The sequence below is a fragment of the Chiroxiphia lanceolata genome, chromosome 3 (genome assembly GCF_009829145.1).
Source record: "Chiroxiphia lanceolata isolate bChiLan1 chromosome 3, bChiLan1.pri, whole genome shotgun sequence".
NCBI lineage: Eukaryota > Metazoa > Chordata > Aves > Passeriformes > Pipridae > Chiroxiphia > Chiroxiphia lanceolata.
Window position 1 is genome coordinate 9,504,665 of NC_045639.1, and position 26,460 is coordinate 9,531,124.

Here is a 26,460-nt window from a genome sequence, read left to right on the forward strand (position 1 = left end):
TGGTGTCTGCTGGGCAGGTCCATCACTGCAGAGCTGACTTCTCCTTGCCTTCCCAGTCTTATTCCTTGGGAAGTCCTGGGTGGCCCTAGTGACTGCAGCCAAAGAGTTGGAGGTGCCTTATTGCTGCGAATAGTGGGGGCTGGCAGAAGAACCACCTTTATCTCACAGCTGTCTGTCCTCAGCTCCTGACTGCTTGCAGCCCTGTGTAGTCTAGAAGGAAGACTGAGAATCACCTTGTTTGGACTCCACAGCCTGAAGCAGATGAGGAAAGAGGCTGGTAAGTGCAGAACCACCAATGGAGATGTCTCCAGCTCATCCCAGGACCCTCAGCCCTTTAAGATGGGACATGGCTCTGTTCCCAAGCCCAGGAGTGGTGCTCAGCATGCTTCAGGTGGGTGTTTGGCTGAAGGATTTGTCATCATACAGGTCACCTTAAACAAATCCAACTGCATTGCACAGGTTAGCTGATAGGAATAGAGAAGCATTTTATATGGAAAGGCATAAAAACCTCGAGTCTGATCTGACCTTGTCTAGTGTCCAGTGGGTGCCTCTGCCTGCATGGGTCAGGAACTGGCCAGTCCCCTGCCATGCTGTGATGTCTGAAGGCCAGGAAACATTGTGGTGGCTCTGTTTCCCCTTCAGCCACAGGAGGGGACAGTTCTCCAAGCAGAGTGGCTGAGCAGCCTCTGCCTTGGGTATAGATGGCACTGGTTGTGTTGACTGGCCCAAAGTGGGTTTGGGACAAGCTTGGGACAGCAGAGCTTTTTAAAACAGTATGGCCAAATCCAGGAGAAGATGCTGTCTGTAGAACAAAACTGTGCCTTTGCTGGCAGAGGGGACTACTGACCCAACCCGCATTTGTGAGTTAGACACGTCCTTCTGCTCTGGCAGTCCCTTCTCACCACAGCCTGCCTGTGGTTTGCACAGTTGTTCCACAAGCTCCTTTCAGGCCAAATCCACAGCTAGCTGAAGCAGTTTCAGTCCTAACTCTTGCATAGCCTGGCTCAGAGGAAAGTGTCATGTAGCTGGGAGTGTGGTGGTGATTTGCAACCGGGAGATGACATGTTAATAGCAAAATCCTCAGCTCAGAAAATGTCTCCTTCCTTCCTGCAAACCTAAGAGGACTGAATTAAAGCTGAGCTTTCTGACCTCCAAGTTCTTGACTTCTGCTCTCACATTACAGGAGCAGCAAATCCTGTTGCATGAAGCAGAAATCTATCTGTCTGAACATGCACTATTTCAAACTCCTCTCTGTGCAAACTGTTCCAGACTTGATCAGAAACAACTCTGTTTACTAACAACAGAACTAGGAAACTTCTTTAGTATTGTGGGTCTTTTTCCCCCACAGTTTTTTTTAGTTTTCATATTGAGCCGCTGAACCTTAAATCTGTCAGCTAACAGTGTTTCTAGCTTTCAGTGTGTTTTACTTTGCCCGTTTGCCTGTATATCTCTACATGCAGAGTGTGCTCTGCCTTCTTTCTGATGGAAAGAAAGGTTTTCCTTGACTTTGGGTGATGTTAGAAGGACAGGCAATGGACACCAATTTTCACCAAATAATTAGAGGGTATCAAACTGCAAAAGAACAATGGCAATTTTTTTTTCAGTAGTATTCATACTAACACTTTTGTACAAAGAGGTTGAATCCTGCTTCCATTTATGCTGATGGAAATCTAGAATAATAAAATTCTTTTAAAGAATTCCATATTTTATTAATCCAAGTGTCAGAACTAGAATTGAATATATAATAAGAGTTTGATCATTGTATCCTTGTGCAGTTCTCAGTGTGATTATAGCATCTTCTACACATATTAATGTCTTTCCAGTGTGTTTAGGTGTTAAACTTTCTGACACAAGAACTGCCCAGTGTAAGCACAGCAGCAAGTGTGATGGATCCCAGTAGTAGGAAAACCCTTATATGCTACTTCAGTAGTAAAGGGTGGAAAGCAAGGTTTGGAACACACTTCCAGGTGCCATGATAGTTGGGTTTTACTTTGAGGATCTCTTTTGAGCTTTCTCTCCACCTCTGTTTAGGCAGAACCAAGCTCTGTTTGCTTTTTTAAGTTGCAGTCACTCAAAAGCTGCATCTCCAGGATGAAGTAAGTTAGCATAGCTCAAGACTTTGAGAAAAATCATTTCTACAGACAGCATTAGTATGGTGAGGTGGGTTTTTGCAAAGCTGTTGTCCACTTCACATGATGACTTATTGGACAGTCTGTTGTTGTAACAAGTGCCAAGATCAAACTGACCAATTTGCTTGTGAAGGTTTACATGACCTTTAGCAATAGGAAACTTCACAGACTTGGAAAACCTTGGTGCAGTGAAGGCAGCAAGCTTTAACAGTTGGCCTCCTAAAAGGACGCAGCAAGGTCAGCTCGGGTTTAGAGGAACAAAACTCTTGCAAAACCCAGGAATATTTGGTCCCTTGGGAACTTGTGTGGCTTGTTCTGATGCAGAGCAGTCCTCCCGCGTGCCCCCAGCCCAAGGGCAGCAGCAATGCCACAGGGAGTCAGAACTTAGGAGGAGTGAAGGCCGCCTTCCTGGCTGCCCCCGTGGCCCAACAGAGGTGGAAAAGGGAGGCGAGGGCCCGGCAGGGGGTGAGGGTGCAGCGCAGGTGGACATAGCGGTGATTGTCTGGCTGCGCGGAGCGAGCCGTGCTGGGCCAGCGGCCGATGGAGCGCGGGATCCCCGAGGGACGCGCACCCTGAGGAGACGTTTCGTGTGGGCTCCTCGCTCTGTGCCCCACGCGCTCCGCGCGCCGCAGCCCCGCTGCTCCCAGTCATCGCGGCGCGGGGCCGTGAGGGAGGCACCCACCCGAGGGCCGGGCTGGGCCGGGCCGGGCCGGGCTCAAGCTCTACGTCCGTGTGTCTGTGTGCGTGTCTGTCTATGTGTCTGTGTGCGTGTCTGTCTGTGTGGCCCTCTCTCCCTCACCGTTTCCCCTCAGCTCTCGGGGAGCTCCGGCCCCGCCCCACCCCCGGGCTCAGGGCGCGAGGCCCCGCCCCCCCGCGCGCCGCCGGCGGGGCGATAAAGGTCTCACGGCGGAGCTCTGACGTCACGGGGAGTTAATTTTAAACCCGGACAAGATGGCGGCGAGGGACGCGGCGCGGCGCGCGGGCCTGGCCCGCCACCGGCCCGACCCGGCAGGTAACGCGGCGCCGGGGCCGTGGCGGCGGCGGCGGCTGCAGGGCCGTGGCGGCGGCTGCGGTGGCGGGGCTGTGCCGGTGGGAGCCCGGCTCGGCCGGGCCGGGGCGCGGCGCGGCGCTGGACTGGGCGGGCGCGGCGGCGGCGGCACCGCGCGGCGCCGGGGGAGGCCCCCCGTGCCTCCCCCCTCCTCAAAATGGCGGGGGCGGCTGCCTGCCCCCGAGGGGTGGGAGGCGGGGAAGCCGCGGCGGTTGCTCCTCGGCCCGGCGTGCGGCCGCTCCTCGGCGGGGTCACCCCGCTCTCCCCGCGCTGCGGCCGGGGCCTCCCGCGCTGCGGAGGGCAGCTGGAGCCGGGGCGAGCGGGGGCGGCCCGGGGGCCGCTGTGGGTGACCTTATTCCCTGCTGTGGTGTGGCCGGGCCGTCCGCCCGAGTGCGCATCGGCCCCTTGAGGCGCCGGGGTTGGGGGGAGGCCCGGAGGGGCCCCCGGGCCGTGAGGCGCTCGCCTGGCACGGTGTCGGGAGCGGAGCCAGGCAGCCCGGCTTTCCCGGAGCCGCGTCCGCTGAAGGAGGGAGCAGCTCCGGGAAGGAGGGGACTGACCCGCGCCGGTCCGGCCCCCGCATGGACCGGGTGCACTCCGCTGTCAGCGCTGCTCTCGCTGGTAATCTATCCTCTGGTGGCGATGGGACCTGGCTTCGGCGCGGTGTTTTAGCCCCGGGCGTGCTAGAGCCTGCGCAGTGTGGGTTTTTTAAGTATGGTTATTCCTCAAGAACAGTTTAAAAGCTGAGAGCTTGTAGCAGTGTCTCTGCCGTACGCTGTGTGAGAGGGGGCACCTGGGACTTGTGAGGGTTGTACACATGAGCTGGATCATGTGAGGTTTTTAGCGCTGCGCTGGAACGCCGAACTATATTAACATATTTGTTGTGTAACTCTCACTTAATTTGGAAGCCGCACGATTGGACTGGGCACAGTTTAAACAAGACCCAGCAGATGCCATATGCCACTATTGGTTTCAATTGCTTGATTTGCAAGCCAGCTAGAGACTGGGAAATCTAACCACACTATAAACTAGGAGATGCAGAGTGACAGCTCACCTGGCTTGATTTACAGGGAGGAAAAAGCAGTGCTTCAGAGCACGTGGAAAAGTTTGATTGTGTTTGGCAGCATTGCAATTTTAATAATTTAAGAGTCCAGAGATCGAAATTGAGGATATGATACTGCTTTACTGCTCAAGTGCTGATTTCTCTCCCTCCCAGCACTGCTTGTTTTCCTTTGGCAGTTCTCTTGTATTTTTGCCACTAGGTTGTTTAATAATCTCAAAGCATTAGATTATTGCATAACTTTCTCAGGGTCATAAAAGCACCAGCACACCTGTAATAAATGGCCTTTAATTAGCTGTGTCATCATTAGTGGTGGAAACATGCACATTTTGCTTGTGTACTTTAGTCATGGAATAACTTTGGTGATAGGATGTGCATGTACAGCTGTGGATGATCTGTGCTTGCCTGCAGAACGGCCTTCTGTACAGTGAAAAAAAGCAGAGTGGTAGGTTGGAATAGTTACAAGAAGAGAAATGTAACAGGAGAGTCCTGTAACTCCTCTTGTACCATTACTAAGTGTTGCTTAACAGCTGTTATGTTCTAACTTACCCTAAAGTCACTAATGGTGTCACAGAACCTCCTCAAATAATAGCAATAGCTCTTTGTTTTTTCAACTGAAATGATTTTGAAAGCAGTGAGTGGGGTTGAGGAAGGCTGTGTTCTTTCCTTTTCATGCTCACTTGCTTGCAACTTAAAAACGTTTCTGAAATAGTTTGGGCACAGAACTGTTTTACTTGAACTATTGTAAAAGGATTCCTTTAAATGTGACAGTCTCTCCTGGTTTAGGAGACCAGGCAGCTCTTGTTAATGTTGGATGGACAGGAGTGCTTGAGCCAGGTCTTGAAGGAGTCCTGACACTTCTTAGGTACCTTATGCCGACTGCAGTGATCAGTGTTTGCTTACTGATTGTACTTATAAAGTACCACTGGCTGGAGAAAGTTACTGTGATAGATGAGGCATTATTTTCTCTTCTTGTCCTAATAATAATAATAATAGGGACACTACCTCATGCTGGTAGCCTGGATAAAGCAGGGGAGAAGGGCTGGGGATTTTCCTCCAGTGTAATGGAAGAGCACTTATCTCCTGATGGCAGTGTCACATCCTGTCCAACTGTTGAGTTTTGCCTGAACTTCAAAACCAGGTGTAATAAGCAGATGGAAATGCAGGTAAATTAAGTTCTGTGTCCTTGTTTTGGTACTGAACTGCAGTGGTGTTAGTCTCCACCCTAGTTTTAACTTTGTGCCTGTTGTACATCTTATCGCAGTCCATGGAAGTTTCTGTTGCAAGGACATTCATGAGGAGAACTGCCAAATTTACTTACACGTCACCTTACGCAAGTTAGGTTTGAAGTTGCTTTTGTTCTTGCAGTGCTCTTATGAACAGGCCCCATCCCTGGGATGATTTTTGATATTCATGGCAGTCCTTGAATGGGAAGTTTTAAACTTTAAAATCAGGCTGAATCGTTACCTTGTTTTTTGTGTTTCTTTAAACTGTTGCTGCATGCTGTGCCTACAGTGTGATCTGTGAGCTGCCAGCTTGGAGTGCATTTTTCCAACTTTTTGCTAAATGCTGCATTAACTTCTTAAACTTACTATACCAGTTGTTAGTATTTTAGGTTTTGTCTTTAACCTCAACTACGTAAGGTGAGCAAGGCACAAAAAATATTTTCTAAGTTTCTACATAGGCAAGATGTATTTGTTGTTTTCAAACAACTGAAAATTTTCAGAAATACTTATATATGGTACAACCATTATATGGTGGTTCTTAAGACTTTGCTCTTGCTGGAGAATGACTGCGTTCCTTTTTTAAAGCATTCTCAGCAATGTGAACTTTTTAAGATGTCCTAGAGGAAAGACAGAAGTAGCTTTGCTTGTTCTTGGAAGCTTGCTGTTGATAACAAAAAATATTATCTCATCCTGTAGCTGATTTTGAGGTCATAGTGCTGTGGAGGGAGTTGATTTACATGAATACATTTGTGGGCTTGGGATTTGTGTCTGAAAGACCAGAACAAGCAAATGAGCAAGTTTGAATATGTGAAATCATCGCTCAGATTGATGTCTGCTATTTCAGTTAGGTGCAAAGAAATGACTGATAAGAAATAAATGATGTCTGTTAGGACAAGGATTATAATCAAGACATTTCCAGCAGCAAATGAATACCCAATAGGAACTGATGTTCTGAGAGCATTGGTCACTAACTTGCCTGACCTTTAACTTCTGTTTATTTCTGAATATATATTTTATATATTGTTCATTTCCAAGAAACTGAGATTTTATGTGCTTGCCAAGCTTTTTGAAACACTTTGAATATAAAAGTTGGAGGAATTTTTGAAGTTCCTTCCTCCAACTCCAAAGATTGGAGGAAGGTATTTAAACTTGGAATTTGAACCACTGCCCTCCTAAGAAACACGGAATGAAATCTGAGGACTTCAAATATCTGTCTTTCCTCTTCCACTGCTGATTCTAATTTGACTAAATGTATTTCGTAAGACTTGAAACCCCTTGGTTTTTGTAGGTGTACAAATGAGTTATTGGGAGATGTTCTGAGGCACAAGGTAATGCTTGGCAAGCTGGTGTTTAACTGGAGTTCTCGCTCTGCAGCAAAGCGAGGACCTTACTGTCCCCCTTTGTTTTTGGAATGAAAGGTTCATACCCGCTGCAGTACCATAGCTGGTAGAAGTCACTTAGTGAATTGTGTCCACAGCATGTGTAAGCATGTGAATAACCTCCCAAAGTTATCTACTTAGTTTGTCTGGAACCTGTTGCGGCTGCTCCGCGGGGATGTTACTCCTTGAAGTAACAATACTAGTTTAGATCTCATTCTAGTGTGAGAATAGTAGGTCTTTGTGCTCAGTGTGATCCGTGAAGCTAAATCAATATCTTCCTCCAGTAATTAAAAACAGGGGGGAAAAAAAAAAGCTATGCTTATTTTATAATGGTTAGTGGCTGGCTTATCTTTAAGTTTGGAAAATCTTAAATAGAATATTTGCCACCAAAGATGGCATTACTGAACCATGTAGCATCCAAAGCAGTCCAGCAAAAGTTACCTGAGTGAATGCAGGTAGGCTGGATATTGGGCATCCTGTTTGATGCTCACTTGATGAACTCATGAGCAGGACTAATAGGAAATCAAATTTAAAGTGAAAGAGTCCATTTGAGCCTCTCCAGAAATGATTAATGAAAGACCAGCTTCCTTTAAAAGAATGCCCTGCTCTTCTCTATCATGGAGGAATAGGTAGGAGAGCTGTCAGAACTGTAAGACTGCACAAAAAATGCCTTTTGGAAAAGGAATTTGTTTACAGTTTGGTTACTGGGCCTATATTTATACCTTGTGTACAGTATGAGGGTTATTCTTATATGTTTTACTAGGAGGGGAGGTGTCTCATGTAGTTTTTTTCTTTCCTGTGCTAAATGTATTTCCAGATCTATTTTCAGTGCAGATGATGAGCAAATGATGGTTGCAATTTCAGCCCTATATATGGGTAATTTTTGCATGGCAGGGTGGAGTTTGTGTGCTACTGCAAGTCATGGGAGGTTTCTCTTAAAAGTTTGGAGTAGAAGCCAAAATGTTCAAGACGTGAACTAATAAGATGCTGTACACATTATAGACATGGAGTGTAGAATGTAATTTCTAGTGAATTGATGTTTGAGAGTAGAACTTAATTTGCTTTTATGCAATTGCTGTTCCAGTTAGATCAGATTCATGTTTCAGTCTGTAGTTAGTGTCAAATTATAATATGTTTATTTTCCCACTATCACCGTAGAGATAAACATGATGAATTTACAAGTTCTTATTGGTTTCAGTAAAATATATGGAGTGTCTTTTGAGCAATGTGTTTTATAATGATTTCAGGATGTCAAGGTGGCTTTTTTTTTTACTTGGATTGAAAATTACAGAAACTTGTTGGAGAACATCTGTCAACTGCTTGTACTGACATATTAGTTAGGACTGCTTTCTGTGTGCTGGACATACTTGGAAAAGTTGTTCTCACCTCTTATCTTCTCGAACAGGGTGGTACTGCTGAGTGGAAGAATAAGTGCAGTTATTTTAACTGTCTCTTTAAGCCTTATCCTGTGATACTACTGCCTGCAAACTTGCAGTGCTGTCTTAATCCCCTGCTTCACCTCTTCTGCATGAAAGAAAGGGTCTTCTGGCTTTTACTTGTGCCTGTTTATATACCTTGGTCTGTGTGGTGTGATCTACTTGGGGAACTGTAAACAGTTGGGAAATAAAAGGTACAATCTGTCAATCCTTTGCCTAATATGGAAATCGTAACAGTACTGATTTCGGGGCAGGAACAGTCAGTCCAAGTACGTGAAGTGCTGGGCATGGAGACAGAAGCTTTGCCCCCTTTAACGTATTGCTTAAACATAGAATAGTAGTCAAAATGACTGCTTTAGAAAATTGAGTTTAAGGTTTGTGATATAATCAAATCACTTTCTTAAAACAAGAAGTCATCTTGCTTTTGAGAGAATTAAATTGCTTAAATACTTTGTAATCCCGAACTAATACTGAAGAACTATTTCTGATCACGACAGCAGTGTAATTCCAAACATGGCCTTAAAACTGCCCTCAAGGCAATTATCACTTATCTTTCAAGCAACAAAGTCTTAAGCTTGTCATGAGGATAGGGAAAGAATGCAGTGCAAAATTCTTAAAAGAAATCTTTCTACGTGCTAGTATGTCAGATTTGTTAGTACAGAAATTGTTTCGAAAAGTGCAGTAAGTAATGCAGTAAGTAATGCTTTGAGGATTGGGACACAAAACTGGAGTATTTTCTAAAGCTAATAGTACTGTAGAAATAAATAGCTACTGAAAACTTTTCACGTCTTAGACTCTGAGATTTGAAAGGAAAAAAACCTTTCAAAATAAAATGTGGTAGGATCATTAAGAAATGCAAGTTCTGCTTTCAAGCTTATTTCTTTCAGTAGAAAAAATGTACTTGCAACATTTAGATAGCCAGTGTGATTAAATACTTGTGGGACCTTCAGATGCTATGAGGGATCCTGCTTGTTTGAGAAGACTATTGAAATGCAATTTGGTGCTTTTGAAGAGGTTGGAAGTTGGCTTGTGAAAGACGGAATATTATTCTTAGAGTCTTGGTCTAAGTACTTTGAGTTGCAGACATATCATTGTTTCATTAATCAAGTATCAAACTAAGCTGTTCTTTAGTGTAATCTGTTGTTGACTTATTTCTGTAGTGCATTAGGACTAGATTAAGCTTTTGTGAGCTTTGAAGAGGAGCACACTGCTCTCTATCTCTGTTTCAGTTCATCTTCTAATCCTGGACTTTTCTCCCCAGTGTTTACTCTACATGTTATAAGGGAAAATTTCATGGATCCACAGAATGAGGACACTAAATATGATCTACAGAGACTAAACTGTTGGTTGGGGGGGGAGTGTTAAAATGTACAGTCTTTGTAGGGTTGTGTTTCCCTCTTCTTTCTCCACCCAAGTGAAAGATGTATATTAAACCTTTTGTGGTTTCAACATATGGTGTGGTGTGCTGGCTTGTAGAAAAGCAGTTACATTGGCTAGATGTATTTAGACAAGTTTGAGAACTTGATGTAAAGAGAAGTAGTAACCAGCTCCCTTCTGTGTTTGTTCTTTTTAAGTGTGGCTTGTCTTACCTCTGAGATTGCATAAAAGAGGTAATTCTTTCCTCTCACTTCTATACCACTAGGCTTGACTGGTCAGTGCATACATGACAGTGGCATTTCCTGTCCTGGGAAAATGCAGTTTGAAATAGAAAAATACTTGTTTTGCTAGCAGTGGCCGATGGTGTCAAGTGTTGTGAATGATGTTAAAGATGCTTAGGTAAGTGGGTAAGTCTTGAGCCCTTTGAACATCCAAAGGTGCTTATTGCGTGGAACTGAGCTACTGAAGTGTAGGTGTTTTATAGTGTCCCTGTGAGAACTTAACTAGTGATTTTGAATCAAAATTAATCTATTCTTTAGTAGACACAGCTCATAGCAGCTACAGCATATTCAGTAGAAATGATCCAGGGAATGCTCTTCTGTTGCCAGGACTATGCCAAGCACAAGGTCTTCCCACCAGTTACACATCCTAGCCTGGGATACTGACAAAACTGAAACTAGTGCTGACCTCAATTTGTAAAGGAAGGAAACTGTGTTTTTAAGTGAAGGGTAACAAATCTATTGGCTAGCCCAGCCTAAATCTGAACTTTCAGATCGAGACAAATCTTTGGCAACACGCAGTCAGATCCAGTTACAGCCCAGTTGTCTCCCTGTGTTTGCAGTGTTCTCACATATCACTAAGTCAGTTTCCACATGAACACACTTCTTAACTGTACTTGTGAGTTTTGAGAATCTGGAGAAATTTTCCAGCTGAATTAGGTTGTAGTCACAGAGCTGAACTTTTCTTTTGGCACCAGTGCCCAGTCAAGCAGTTTGTGTCTCCCCCTCGATTGTGCTGGCGCAGCTGTTTCAGAGGCTGTAGAGTGCACAGCACATCAGTTTGTGTTCAAGATAAGTTGGTGCCTGGACCTGGGACAGCGGTGCCAACAGAGAGGGAAGCAGCCCTGTACTGTTCAACAGTCCAGCTGAACCGACCCTGTGCCCTGCAGAGGAAGCTGTGTAGCTCTGCATTTTGTTTGTCTTCGGTTCCAGTGCTCATTGGATTCTTATCTAAGAGGTGATAAAGTTTGTAGGAAGCTGTTCGTATTGGATTGCTTTTTCTGCTGGTTTGGTTTGTTTAGCTGACTTGATTCTAAGCAGCATTAGATATGTGGCAAAATTAGCAGGAAAGGCAGCATGGTGCTGGAAATGGGAAAGAGTGGGTGAGTCCTTTGAGTGGGTGATTAAGACTCAGCTGTGCTGTTGAAACAGGCTTGAAGAGGCAACAGGGAGAGGAGGCAGTTACTGGCACTGTCCTGTTGGCAGAATTAATGTACTTTGAGCTGTTGCCTTAGCAAGGGATTTATGTGCAGCAGTAGCAGTGATGCGTGGCAGAGGCTCAGGAGTCGTGGTAGTAGGTGCAGGGCACTGAAGGATAGGTATTTAGTTAGGTACTGTATCAGTTATTATGGGTTAATTGCAGGAGAGTGATACGGAAATCCAGCCCTCCTCCTCTATGTGCTCAGCATCAGGAACTCTGATAAAAACTATTTTTGCTGTAGTTGTGTGAGAAAAATCTCTTCCTCCAGTAGAGATAAAATGAACACATGCAAAATGTGATTTTTCTCTTGAATTATGCCTTGTGTGGAACCTTTTTCCTGTTTTGATTCACATTGTTGATCTGGGTGTTAGTTGTGTTGACACATGTTGTGTTTCCTCCGTCACACTTTCCTTTCATCTGGTGAGTGTTAGTGACGCTGCCAGGTTAAAAACAGTTAAGAAGGGAGAAGGAGAAGAAATTGAAATTCTTCATGAAGGTGTCTGAAGGTAGTTACTGTATCAGTTTTGTAAACTGTGTGATCTAGATAAGGCAGTTTTATAAGGTAAACCTATACTCTCCTTGTACTGCTCTTTATTCTTTGAAATGACATGTAGAACTTTCTAATGAAACAGAATCCTGGAGTTCAGTGCTGGAAAAACTGGCTGGAAGGCTCTTAGCTGCAGAAACTTAAAGGGAGGTGGGAAGCTCAGTGTAAACTGGAGGCTGGGCTAAAAGGTCATTTTTGCTTAGAAACATCATGGAATCGTTAAGGTTGGAAAAGACCTCTAAGATCATGGAGTCCAATCGTTAGCACAGCACTGCTATGTTCACTACAACCATGTCCCCAAGTGCCACATCCACTTGTTTTGTGAACACCACTTTCAGAGCCAGCCTGTTCCAATGCCTGACCACCCTTTCCATGAAGAAGTGTTTCCTAATATCCAATCTAGACCTTCCCTGGCACAATTTGAGGCCCTTTCTTCTCATCCTGTCACATTTTACCTGGGAGAAGAGGCTGACCCCTGCCTGACTACAGTATCCTTTCAGGTAGTTGTAGAGAGAGATAAGGTCTCCTCTGAACCTCCTTTTCCCCAGGCCAAATTCCCTCAGCTGCTCCTCCTTGGAGTTGTGCTCCAAATCCTTCACCAGCTTCTTTGACCTTCTCTGGACACGCTCCAGCACCTCAGTGTCTTTCTTGTAGTGAGTGGCTCAAAACTGAACCCAGTATTTGAGGCGTGGCCTCACCAGTGCTAAGTTCAGGTGGATGATCACTGCCCTGGTCCTGCTGGCCACGGTAATTGCTGATAAAAGCCAGGATGCCATTCAGCTTGTTAAAAGCATGGTTTGATCAAAAAAGAAAAGTTGAAGCTTCTTTGGCTTACTATGTTTCCTTAAATGTATTGGTGTTCCTGACTGACAGCTTGTTTATCCTGGAAGTAAGTCTGAAACCTGGCCCTTCAGCATACCTTCCTGTACAGCCAAAGGGAGAACTTGCCCTGCTTTCTGCTGAGCTCCTCTGTGGCCATGGTACATCTGGGTGACTAAACCTGTTCTGACTGCCAGTCTAAAGATCAAACATGGGGTAACTGCAGTTGGCATCTCTCGCCTTATTCTTTTCTCCCCATCGTTCTTGCTCAAGATGTTGGTTTAGGTTAGATGATCATTGTTCACGTTATTGGCTGCTGGTGTGAGGAATGTATACAAGGTACATAAAATGTAGTTATGGCTTAAACCAATTAGAAAAACACTGACTTCTTGGGTGAGCAACAACCTTAAGCAAAATCACTCTGGAATACAAGTGGAAATTTTCCTGGTTTAAATGTGTGTGGCCTGCAAGGATCCAGTTCGCTTGCAGTGTTCACAAGGGGCTTTTGCTTGCAATTTCCAGAGTTAGTGGTGAACTGGTACACTGTCAGATCCTGTATATTTTCATTCTCATCCTCAAGAACCTATGTGACAGATAAGAGGGGAGAAAAGGTGAGGAAGAGGCCTTTTAGTGCTTTCATCTGCCCTTAGTATTCTAATACAACATTCTCTGAGGGGGCTGGAAAAGTACTGGTAGACCTTACTGTGGACAGAAGATTCTGTTAGGTCCTTCAGTGAGTGTGCTATTAATAGCTCTGGGTTTTGGGCAGAGGGGAAGAAGGATGAGAAACATGCTTTGCCACTATCCCTGCCTTTCACGTTTTTCCTTGTAGGTATGAAGAAGTATCTTTCTTACCAAGTTCATGATATGCTTTCTGAAAAGCAGTCCTTTTATATTTATTTATATATATATATATATATATTACTGGGTTGTGTTAGGGATTGTGCTGCTTCTGTCTTATTCTCTGCTTATTGACATTCTTGTAGTTATTTGCTGACAATAGCTGAATTTGAGGGTTGACTTTTTTTGCTACACCTCTTCATTATAAGAAGGCTCTCTCTGGTGTTTTTGTCCCCATAAATGGAGAATGCAAAATGCCATCTTATCAGTATTTTGTGTAGGGGAGAGCTCCTGCATGCATGCAGACCATTCAACAGAGAATCAATTTAAGGCACTGAGGAGTAGACAGGCCTATTGTTTGATTAGTTATGGTGCTTCATAGGTATCTAGGTCATCAGAGTATCTTCTTTTTCCCCTTTGCCTGGCAGAATTGTAGCTCCAGGTACTTCTCGCTTCAGCTCACGGTTTATGTAACAGTTCTAGATCCGTCCCTTTAACATCCCTTTGCCCTGAAGGAACAGAGAGAGTTAAATGTGTCTTCCCCCCTTCACCCCTACTCCTCTGTCAGTCTTATTGGATGTCCAAACAAATCTTCAGAACTTAGCTCATCAGTGCTATTTATAGCTGAAATATTCAAAACATTTAATTATTTCTGGCCTTAAAATGAGCTACTTGGCAGTATTTGCTAGTCAGAAATAGGAAAGCAGTGATGCATTAAGGTCTGTGGCAACCCCATAGCTTTCAAGTGAGTTTATTGCATGGAGTGGGACTGCTGGAGAAAGGTGAGCACAATTTTGTGGCTTAAATCTAGTGTTGATTATTATTTTTTTTTCCCCCCCCAGAAGATGTGTCCAAATAAGGTTTGAAGATTAGCCTGTTCTTCTGTCCTCTGGAACTCAGTTCACACATGCCTACACTTTACTTCTTTTACTACACCAAAACAAGAAACATTTAAGCACTTCCTCTCCTTTCTCTCTAAGGAAAACTTCCTGGGTGAAGCTCTGAGAGAATGCATTACATTTAAATGCAGTGCAGCAGTTTCCTCGTGATAACTTATTTTAAGGTTTTGAATCAAGCCATGAACTCCCTCAGGAAGTTGAACAAGATTTCAAGCCAGATGTTTTGAGGTTAGTGTAGCCCACTTCTGCTTGCTCTTTACCATTGAGGTGATGGCGGGGAAACCCATCGTGCATCTGTATTGAAATATGAGCAGGAGTCTTGAATTGTGTGGAGGCAAACGTGTGGTGTCTGTAGAGCACCAGGAAAGAGAGTTCTGAAGATGCTGAAAGCTGAAGTATTCAGAGGTACTGGAAGTCTTGATTTAAAATTGGACCTGTAGCAAAGTGCAGATTTATGTACAAACAAGATATTAAGGCTACCAGCCAGAAGATGTACAGCTTGAAGTGTCGAAACTCCTTGTAATTGAGCCTTGTAGTAGAGCAAAGGAAGTACTGATGAGAGACAGCTACACTAATGAAAGTGCCTTATTTAGGCTTCATTCACAGTCCAAGTCTTATGCTGCTAAAAAGCAAATGGGATTTAAATTTATTTTAATGTTGTTTTGCATCTATGTACAGTTGTTTGTGTTCAACCCAGTGCCCAGAGAAGTGGTTACTAGTTGTCATTCAGTGCTTATTGATCAAAAACCTATACTGTATGTAAAACCAAGTTTAGCAATTAGTGTGTGCTTTTTTTTCCCTTTATGAAAGAATATGAATGATGTGTTTAAAGAGCTCAAGCTGTATTTGTGTTGAAACTTAAAGGTAACTATGTTAGTACTTTATTTCAATTAACGTGCTTAAAGGGAGGAATTTACATTTAGAGCAGACTGTCTCATTTTCATAGCACTCAGGTGTAGCTGAGTGCTTTCACTCTTGTGTTCTTACACTGCAGGACAAGTAGGTCATCAGCTGTTGGCTGTGTACTTAGAGGAAGCAGGAATTAGCTTTTCATTTTACCTCATACTTTAAGAAATGGGTTATTTAGTCGAGTTTGTTCAGTTGAAATACTGTCTGCTTACACAAGAGGCTACTGTTCTCAAAATCTGGCTTAGTATTTCAACAAATGGTGCTTGTTCTGGGTACTTAGCTGGTATCTGTAAACAGTAGTCCTGCTGTAGTTGTTGCTGAGTGGAGTGAGAAGTTTATAGGGAAACTGAGTTGGTAGTATATTGGCTATATTTGCTTCCATTCAAATCTGTCTGCTTCTGTGTCTTGCTGTACAGTGTTGCTTCTCTTGAGTCTCCTACCCTGTTTGACCCAGGTTAGGAAGTGATTATGCCAGTCAGAACTGTGGATTAGCCCACAGGTTCCATTTGAATTATTCAGGTTGGAAGAAGCCAAAATGAAGTAGGGAGTGATTAGTGAACAGCCATAGTAATAGACCTGAAAGGATGGCAGACTTCAGGGGCAGGTCCAGTTGATGATGTTTGAGCATCATCTCCAGACAGAGCAATAGACAGGACCATAGTCTGGAGTCTGTCACTTCAGTAGTACAGAAGGTCAGATGAACATCTTGAAAAAAGAAAAATGCCTGCAACACTGCTGCAAGTTCTGGTGCCATATGCTTTGACAGATGAGAGCTTTTCTGTATGTATTAAAAGCCTGAGGTCCAGGTCTTCTGTGCACATTTCCAATAGCATAGAAAACAACCCTGTGACTGAGCTGGGTGAATCTACCAGCCTGTCTTTAGTACTGTGGCAGGAGGCAGCGTTGCCTGGCTGTTGTGAACATGAAACTTGCCTCTGAAAAAACCATTCTCAATGTGAATGTATTGGGGTGGATGTGCTGGGTTGGTAACTCTGTTACTGGGGCGGAACTGGACTTACAAAGTGTTAAGACTTCCTATAAAAACCAAACAAACCCCGCAACCGAACACAGGTCTGTTTTGGTTGCCTCTGTAGCAGTACTGAAATGTATTGTCATGGAGGCCTATAATAGGGAGGCTGCCATCGACTTTGCAAGTCCAAATTACTGTCCAGTTGGCTAGGAACACTTCAGTGTAGAAGTGGTCATTCTGTGAATGGCACCTCTTCTGCAGTTAGTCCTCATCTGTTTTATACTTGATTTGCTGGGATTTGACTGTTGCAAGAACCTAGGGTAGTCTCTGGTTCTTAGACTGGGCTTTAGGACAAATCAACTTAAATTCTGAGTAGTACGGTCTGACTGTGCTGGGGCAAGCGAGGAGGGGGACAGAACTGAGGGACAGGGCTTTGTGTTCTGAATTTCATTATCTCCTGGCCTGACTTGACAGTGCTATCAGCATGTTTATTTTATGAACTACTTTGACAACTTACTACAATGCTTTTGCAGAAAACTGGACAGTGAAGTGGGGCTTCTTGTCCTAACCGTTGTTTCCAGAGACTGCACTGAAAGTAATTCTTGGAAGTGGAAGATGATCTCTCTGCTCAGGATGCTGAAGCGTTCTAGAAAGGCTTCCTAAGTATACCAGTGCTGCCTGAGACAGTGACTAGCCAGAATAAGAGGGTGAGCAGCCAGGAGGCAGCATAAAGGACCACAAAAGGCTGTGAGGTCTGCCAGGAACACCTGACAGGTTAGCATATGCTGATTATGCTGCTGGGACGGGCAGTAGCACTGGTTCTATAGTTCACATGCTTAACTTGTGCAGTGTCTGTCCTGGTAATTGCTAACTAGTTCAAAATTTTGAAAGGAGGGGTGTTCTCTGCCACTCAAGCATGAAGTTATCAAACCAGCTCTTCTGGATGGATCAAGTTTCCTTCACAGCTGTCAGCACTGTAGTTCTCCACCCTCTGAAGTGCTTGATTGATGTCAATGATGGTCTTTTTTTCTAGGTAGGTTGGGAACTTTCAGATATATTAGGCTGGCTAGTAAAAAAAAAAAAAAGACCAACAAACCAACCTGACTCCAAACAAACAAACTTGATGGTCTGGACTTGACTTTCCAATTTCTGCTGGTAAGTGAAATCTAATAGGAGTTGAATTGGGTCTAAGATGAATCCTGTCTCCTGTCCCCTCTGAGCTAGTGAGCTTCAGTGGTGCAGAATGCTGTTAACAAATGTTGTGAGCTTTTAATGGGCATATTGTGTGTAAGCTCTTGATAGTGCTGTCTGCTTGTGATAGGGAGGATCTGCTTGTTTATAAATAACTAACGATAAAGGGCCGTTCTAGTTGATGTTCAGAAAGCTGCTTGGCCTGAAGGGGCATTGGGTGGCTGTGCTCTGCAGTGGCAGAAGGATGCTGCTGCAGCTCGAGGTTTTTGAGGTTTGCCAGGGTTTTGGTGACTTCCAGGTAGGGTGAGATGGTTAATGTCAGGCTCCAAGTGAATGAAGAAAAGCTACAGATGTAACTTCAAACTATTTTGCAGTCTGCCATAGTTTACAAACCCAATACCTCACTGCATTTAAATAAAAGAATATAAGGCTGTTTTAAGTCAACAAGTTAAACTTGTTGCCAAGGACGTGTGTTAGAAGCAGAGGTTTCAAAACATTGTGTGAATATGTTTGCTAAAACACAGGCATCTCTTCTTGGAACTATCTAACTTTAATGCTTTTATCAATAGAATTATTCCCTTTATGTTTCTAGGCTGTGACACTGAAGGCATTCTTTCTGACTGTCAAAATCTTCATACCTTCGTACCTGGCTATCCTCCCAAGTTTTCTGGCCTACAAAGGATCCTGCCTATATGGGGCAAAGCCTGTTTTCTAAACTCTTTCAAAAAAGAGTGCTTGTTTAATATCTGGGAATACAAAAGCTTTAGGCCAAAGGTGAGAGATTTTCCTCTGAAGTGGTGACCAATATTGTGTCAATGTAGTTTGTATAGTTTGATATCCTACTGACAACTTCTCTTTTAAAAGTTACTGCTTCTAGTTGTCAGACCTGCTAGTATAATCAATTTGTTGCCCTGCTTCATCAATCAGTTTGAGTTAGGGTGGTGCTGGGGGCTGCTCTACACACCCACTTGGATAATGTTGGAGTTTAGTTTTACCTGCTTAGGATTTAAGCATTCAAGTTTACTTCCTGTTCAAACCAAGTACCACACTAGCTTAATATATTCAAACCAAATTTCTTTAAGATTTAGTACCATTGGCCTTTGAGGCAGCACAAGATTTGATGCTTGGAAATGGAAATATCTTCCGTCATTTGCAATTAAATGAAATGTTGTCAGAACTGGATAAAGAGGCAGTTGCTGGAAAAACTCCAAGGTCACCATGTTACCAGTTTTTCACGTTCATAGTCATAACTCAAATGTCTCATTACATCCACAAAACAGAGTGTGTTGGAGCACTGTTCATAAGTCTTGCTGAGGATGGTATCTGGGATGCAAAGTCTGGCAAGAGTGACTTGGCAGATCCTCCGAGTACTGGCAGGTTCTCTGCCATAGGTGAATGAAACTGGTGTGTTCCACGGTGCCTCATGGACACATCCTGCAAGAGAACACTTCCTGTGGGCTGCTCTTCCTCAGGAAGCATGGGGGCCGTGTGCCGTACCTGCGCTCAGTGCATCAAGTAGCTGGAGGTGGCAGCTGCTTTGTCCTTGTTAGAACAGTGCTTGGAAATTGCAAGCATGGCTGGGACAGGGTACTTAAATTCCCGTGTGATAACTCCAGATAAGTAACTGCCTTGATCAGGTTTCTGCACATGGGGTTCCAATAGAATGTGGCAAAATGTAAGTCTGGAGTGGGAGGCAGTTCTGTAAGCACAGAACCACTTTCAGATGCTTCCCAGGAAAAGCGGGATCAGGAATGGTAGAGTTCGTTTCTGCTGTGGGGCAAACTTTGATGTTGTGGTGCTGGAACAAGAGAGGAGGTTTCATCTTGGACAGGTCAGTTTGGTTTTCTTTTAACCCTCTAACCCAATAACTTCTGAATTGTAGAGGTCGGGAAAATAGGATATTGGTACTATTATAGTGTATCTCTGACGGGCTGTGTTACCTTGTAATTCATTAGTAACTTAAATCTAATCTGAGTTACAGTTCTTTCAGCTATGGGTTGATCCTGAAAGGGTATTTATGATGAAATTGTGTATAAAATAGTCTCAACTATTTTTGAAAGAGTTGTTACTCAGTCTTGCTTAATAATGCATCACAGGAAGAGTATGAAGCCAGACACTACTTCCAGTGTTTTTGGGTTTTCTTATCCCAGGAGTGCTAGGCCTTGAACACGCTCAAGAGTTTATCTTCCTCTTGCAAACAGTGAATAGGTGCTCTGAAGTCTGTCTTGTATTGAGACTTAAAACAGGTATAATGTGTTGGAATCAGAGAGGAGAGTAGGCATCTGGTGTGTGTTATCCTGGAGTTCTGTACTAGATCAGTGGTCTTGCTTGTACATGTTGGCAAGCAAAACTGCCAGAAAACATTCATTTCTCCCACTCTCCACTCCCTTACAGTAGTATAAGAAGGTGGTGATAACAAAATGACCATTTTGGTCCTCTTTGGAGCTTATTTTAAACTATTCCTTTTTTTCCCAGATAAGAAAACCATTGATTTTTTAATAGAAATTATACTTAAGAAGCTTTTAAAAGGGGTTTTGAAGCTGAAAATCAAGGGGTTTTTTGTGATTTTTTTTTTTTTTTTTTAAAACACAGAGAATGCTGAAGTCTGAAATGTAGACTATACACAAAGGTGATGAAAATGAACAGGGAACCTACTGTGGATCTCTTTGCTGTGCACATGCATTCCCATGAACATCACTTCAACTGCTGGAAATGGAAGCCCAGCTCAAGGCTTCACTTAAAAAACAAAAAAAAAAACCAAACAAAGAAACCCCACAAACCACGAAAATACCCTGTTTGGTGCCCTAAGCTCTGACTTTCTAATGTGTTCTCACCTGTCAATTTGCAGGTAAGCATTATGAGGAAGAAGAGGAGGATGCCCTGCCTGACTCAGATGCCCTGCCAGACTCAGATGACGAGGTGGAATTGGATAAGCCGCGCCCCATACAGATTGTCCTTGCTCACGAAGATGACCATAACTTTGAATTAGATGAAGCAGCATTGGAAAAGATCTTGCTTCAGGAACACATTAAAGATCTTAACATAGTAGTTGTGTCTGTAGCAGGCGCTTTCCGCAAAGGAAAATCTTTTCTGCTGGACTTCATGCTTAGATACATGTATAACAGGGTGAGTAATTTGGAGTTTTCCTGCAGGAGAAAAGCAGTTTGGTATTTTAGTCATTCACCTTTGTATTTGTTAACTTGGGCACAAATATAGCAGGTCAAATTTTTCTTACTCATTTGGGCGGGTGGGGAAGCCAGTTACTCTTTCTGCACTGTCAAGGAATGTATTTAAGTGACAGTTTTTCAATATACATTTTCCTGTGGTTGTCAGGGGAACTTATGGGTGTCCTGGTGTAAGTAGACATGAGAAGAACTTCAATGAGGGAATGTGAGGCCTTCTAGCTGAGCTTTGGGGAAGGGCTCGTCCACGTGGTGACTTGGAGAAGTCTTACTTTGACTTGATCTCCTGAAATCATATTGTACCACTCACTTTACCCATTATTGCAAAAATAAAAGTCTTACCAGAGAACTATTGGAGGACTAAATCTGTTTAATTCTGATGTATGGCAAAAAGGAGGAAGTTTCCTGTTTGCTACTTGGAATGTATCTCTGAACACAATCCAGTAACCTTTAAAATCCTTTGAAGTTATTGATCAATGAATACCCGATCCAAAATTTAATTTCTTCTTTTAGTTTGTAGCTTTTGGGTGGTGTTTTGACTCCTATACTTTGAACCCTTGGCTTATATGGAGAAGGTGGGGTGGGGTCTTCTGTGAACATACACTTCTACCTGTCACAGGTTGTGCTGTTCCTTTTAGTCTGCAGAGTGAATATTGACAAGTCAGTGTTTTGTTGCTCTTTGAACCTCTTAAAAACCCCCAGAACTGATTCTATTTTTGGTCACTGTTCTTTGGAGTTTGTGCTAGCTGGCTTAGGTAGAAAACAAGATGAACCCTGCAGTTACAGGAAATATGGGAGTACTGCAAAGAAACTGCTGATAGTTGGCAGATGAAGACTTCCTTTCCTCAATGCCAGTAGTGCCTGCTATTGAATTCCTCTCACTGATTTAGCAAGAGCTCTGTAAGAAAGACCCTGAGGATATGGTAGGAAGAATACAGAGTAGCAAGCTGGTGCTTCCAACTTCTTAGTACTGTTTTAACCTAGGGAGGAGAAATGTTTCATTTGATACAGCTGTTCAGTGGTGGCCTTTTGTGTGTGTGTATAAGCCACCTTGTGTCTTGTCTGTGTTCCAAACAAAACCAACTGAACAAAAAAAAAAAAAAAAAAACAACAAAAAAACCCCCAACAAACCAAAAAAACCCCCAAAACCAATAACCCCTGCAAAAAAAGAAAAATCCAAAATCCCAAGTGCAGCAGTCTGAGCAAGATGTTGGGCTGGGTAGAGGTAGTGCTAATTCCTTTCAAAAACAGGAGAGCTGGGCTTTAAGCAAATACTCTTAACTTTCAGATTGTGAAATAAACAAAAGTTGATAAAGCAAAGCAGATCGAAATGCTGTTTCAGCCTTGTGTATTGTGCTTTGGTTTCCTTTATTGTGCAGTCACTTTTCTCAGTTTTCTGTAGGTGTCCTTCAAAATACCACTTGTTTCTCTTAAACGGAAGGTAAAGGCAAGCTTGGCCATCTACTGTAACAGCTGTCTCTTACAAAAGCAGAGAGGTCTGCTCTCCACGTGCTGCTTCTGGCCAGGCACTTACATTCTGAAGCTGTAATGCTTGCAGACCCTTAGCAGAGCTGATCCAACTCAGTGATGCATCAGAAGACACTGCACTTTGACAAACTGTTTTCCTGCCAGCTCAGTGACGTAAACTGGGCTAGGGAAAGAGTTTGACAAGCATCAGGACTGCAAACTGATTGATGGAAGTTGGGGATGGGAGAGGATAAGTGCAATACCTCCTCTTTTGAGCACTCTCGAGTTGTGTGAAGTCAAATGATATCCTCTGCTTATGCAAATTTAGCACAGGAGGAGAGGTGTATAGTTTTATATTACTTAGTCTGATCTCTCCATCTTCAGTTAGGCTCAATTACAAGTCTGTATTTTCTGTGAGCTAAATATTGGATCCTGTACAGAATACTAAAGCTACTGCATTCAGTTCATAGGCTAATCAAGCAATTTTGGGGTGTCCTGCCCTGTGGATATTAACATACATGATGAAAAACTTGCCAAGAAACTTCAGAATCTTGTTTTCTTGTCTTAAACCAAGGGCAGGAGGTCATGTGAAAAGTTGCCATTCTGAAAATCTCACTAGTGCCAGCTGAAGTCACAGGTGGGATCTCGGCATGGCTGAGGTTGCTCACTAACTTCGGGGAGATGGACATCTCATTTCAAGCACTGATACTTAGTGTAGTGATTGCTCCTTTGAAATGGAGCAGCAGCAGTTGTGTGCTCAGCAAGCTGCTGCAAGCATCCTGTGATCTTAAGCCTCATTGAGAGTTGGGTGCAGTAACACTTGTAAGGTTAGATTTAAAAGCTTTTTTTTTTTTTTTTACGGGGGTGTCACCTTGCCTTGAATTAATCTTCAAGGTGCACTGTGTACTAAGGCACTCTGCAAATAAAACTGCTTTGGGTCTTTCCTTAGTGTAGAATAAATTTAGAGAAATTATCTTTTAGGGGCCTTTTTTTCCTCTTCCCATCTCTTGAATATCTTTCAAGCGAACTCGATGGATGCAGACTTAAAATACTGAGTTTCTGCTAAGGAAAGATGGGGGTAACAAGCCAGGAGTGCTTCAAACTGATGCAAAGGTCAGTTAGAGGCAGGCTTAAGAACATTGTCCATAAGGTGAAGCGACTTCAGGTGAAGTTGTTGTGCCAGTTAAAACACCAAAGTCTCCTTTGGTCCAGATCACCTATGAAATCAAATGGGGTCGTATTTAGTGCTCATTGAGGGACTTTTCAAACCATATGTATAATTTTGGTCTGAATTATCACAAACAAGGATAATGTCTGGACCAAAATGGGATGAAGTATTCTTGTATAAAAGAAAAATGGAACATATTGTTGAATAACGTAACAGATTATTTTGAAAAAGTAAAAAGCCACAGTCCATTGACATGTACATGTGAAATATGATTCAGCATCGTAAAACTGTACCCTGGAGTGTACTGAAGCACAAACAGGCCTGGAGCTTTGATTTCTAGAATGGTCTATGGAAGCATAAGCATCTTCTGGGATAAAAACTCCAGGGGAAAGCTTTTCAGGTTTTGCTTAGTCTCTCTGATAGAGATGTCCTGTCAAAATAAACAAAAGGAAAAATTGCATAACCAACCAACCCAAAATCCAAACAACCTACCTCTAAAGACCTGTAGATCTCTTTACTTGGATATCTGTGTTCATTTTCTGAATTTTTATCTGCTTGTCTCACATTTGATCCAAATAGCAGAGTTGAGTGGGGCACTGTTAGCATTTGGGAGAGTGCTGCTGCAGAATTGTTTGATTGCCTGCGTGCTGGCATAAGGAAAGTGTGCAGGTGTTTTTTCCATCCCCTTTTAGAAATAAGCACTTTCACTTAGATGTTCAAAGTATTTTTATTCCTTACACCCCCTGGGTACTCAATGCTGTTTTCTGAAATGTGAAGAAATATCTTGAACTGTTTTTTGAAAACTGCCAGTGCAGAGTCAGCTAGGTAGAGCCCATAGCCTAGTGAATTGAGAAGTTTCCACCTTGACCTTCTCAGTGGACACTTTCCTGGCTAGTAATCTACTCTGGACAGTTTGAGGCAAATTCATTAAATGTCTCTTTCTGTTCTGCCAGCTTGCTGTGTTCCAGCCTGTGAAAGAAAGGTTTTTCTGTAACTTCCCTCATCAGTTAAACTGTTGTGTGCCTGCCACTTCTTTTGTGTAGGATTTCAGTGTATATAAACCTATCACAGTGAAACTTCCTCAGGGTGCTGCTCGTGCTCCTTTCTTGCCTGGTACATTAACTACATTTTTGAGTTAAATGTGCTCATATAATGGTTGGATTCTTCTGTGTGAACCACTGCTCTGTGTTGCCTGTCCTTGAAGACCTCATTACAATTCCCTCAGCCAGGAATGTTAGCTGCCAACTGTACTCGACTATTTCACAAACTGGGCAACGTCCCAATAAAATTTTAATATGGACGGGTTGATTGCCATGTATCCAACTCTTAATCTGACTTTTTCTCTTGAATCCTAATCACTTAGGGGACACTGTTTTGTAACTGTGACCAGTCTAGATTGTAGATCTTCTGATCCTTGCCTGTTCTCTGTGGCTTCTGTAGGATGGCATCGAGAGTCTTGCGCTGGCTTTTGTTAGTTCAGGGACTCAAATGCTTAGCCAGCTGTTTGTGAGGGGGAAGGGAGAGGATTAAGTCAAGATCAGGGGTTCTGTCCCTTGAAGAGGTTTAGCTGTTCCTGTAGTTAAAATACATGCTACTGTGAGTTGAGTCTTCTCAACTGTACAAGAAGAGCATGAGTGGAATTGGTGGACAAAACTGAGCTGTTTTTCATAGCTCTGAGTGCTTGAGACTCAAACTGTGCACATATACTCTTCAGTGACTGAAAAATTGTGCAGCCACTGAAATGCAGTAGTCTCACTTTGTGGATGATCCTTGAAACACAGCAGAGTATCTTTGTGTTTTAATGTTTTGTGTAGTGTTGTCAACTGCAATGGCTCTGAGGAAAATATAAGAACAATGTGGAAGTCTGCTAAAACATAGCATGTTAAAAAAAAAAATCTCCTCCTTGGTTTTACATAAGCTTTTCCTTTTGTTTTGTAGACTTCTCCTTGCTGGATAGGTGGAAACACTGAGCCATTGACTGGGTTTACATGGAGAGGTGGATGTGAACGGGAAACCACTGGCATTCAGATTTGGAGTGAAGTGTTTGTAATTGATAAACCTAATGGAACAAAGGTAGGTGCTTGACTTACCTTGATTTACTCATGGTCTTCCTTGGAGGTGTTGTGGGGGTTTTGTTTTCATTTAGTTGTGTGGGTTTTTTTTGTTTTGTTTTGTTGTTGTTTGGTGGTGTTTGGTTTTTTTTGTTTGTTTTTTTTTTTTTTAAGCAAAACAGAGGCTGTGGATGGCCCATCCCGGGAAGTGTCTCTGGCCAAGTTCAGCAGGGCTCTGAGCAACCTGGTCTATTAGAAGGTGTCCCTGCCCATGGCAGGGGGGTTGGAACTAGATGATCTTGAAGATCCCTTCCAACCTAAACCATTTTTATGATTCTGTGACTTAAGTAGGTGTATGTAATAGGTTTCATGGTGGCAGTGCAAAGATGGTTGCTTTCCTTTGCATTGAGAAGCTGCATAACATATTTGGAATCAATGTAAGGATCAGTGAAAGGATGGAGGCTCATTATTACAACCCAGCAGAAAAATTCAACAATAGTCTCATTCTGAGTGTACTTTGTTTTGGCAAAGTCTACTCCATCCAGGCTGATGGGTGGGTTATCCCGTGAATGTTGTAAAACTTTAATGGTTATAAATATCATATACAGACAAATGCTGTGGTGAAAACAGGTCTGTAACAAACACTGGTTTTTGAGGGGTGAAAATATGTTCTATCTTGTAGTTGTGTTCTACTGAAATGTAATGCATGGCTGTAAGCACTGGAAACAGCCTCAGTGTTTGGAGGCTGGTCCTTCTATATAGTTTTAACAAGCAGTCTATAAAAAAGGACTAAGTCTAACAGTGGGGAAAAAAGGCACTAACCCAATTCTAGTCAAAGCTGGTGTGTCTTTTTTAACTCTTAAGTCAGTTTAACTACAAAGTTTGATTGGAGGTGTTAATGCAGAAACAAAGTGTAAATGTTATTAATATATATTTCATAGTACTGGTGGTGATTTGGAGCTGTTCATGTTTTCAACTGTCAGTTCTAGGTTAAATTTCATACCCTTTGCATTTACAAAGGAAACATCTGATGCCCAATTAATATGGGACATGGATCTTAAAAATAGTGGCTTAGTGGTGTGCAGGAAGTTTTAACAAATTTCACAGCTAACCAAACATTTCTCTGGCTAAAAACCAGTTGTGTTGTGAGGATCTCCTTGTGCTCCAGAAACAAATCACTCGCTTGTTCTTGCTTATCAGTCATCCCTAACTGAAAGAAGGGAATTGTAATAGATCCCAAAGATGGGAGTTGGACTGATTACTTTTTTTTTTCACTCACTTCATTC

General features: G+C 43.0%; 1 protein-coding gene across 5 annotated transcripts in view; it reads left to right on the forward strand.

Moving 5' to 3' along the window:
• The window catches only part of ATL2 (atlastin GTPase 2), a 48,091-nt gene that overhangs the window by 5,690 nt on the left and 15,941 nt on the right, over positions 1-26,460 (forward strand). For 2 of the 5 annotated variants that reach the window (XM_032684430.1, XM_032684429.1), the window contains exons 2-4: positions 252-391; positions 20,155-20,432; positions 25,062-25,196. In XM_032684430.1, the coding sequence (XP_032540321.1) occupies positions 252-391; positions 20,155-20,432; positions 25,062-25,196 (553 nt within the window). Of the gene's footprint in view, positions 1-251; positions 392-3,051; positions 3,142-3,567; positions 3,796-20,154; positions 20,433-25,061; positions 25,197-26,460 lie in introns of those variants that run through there. The other 3 variants (XM_032684433.1, XM_032684431.1, XM_032684434.1) reach the window with 3 other exon arrangements.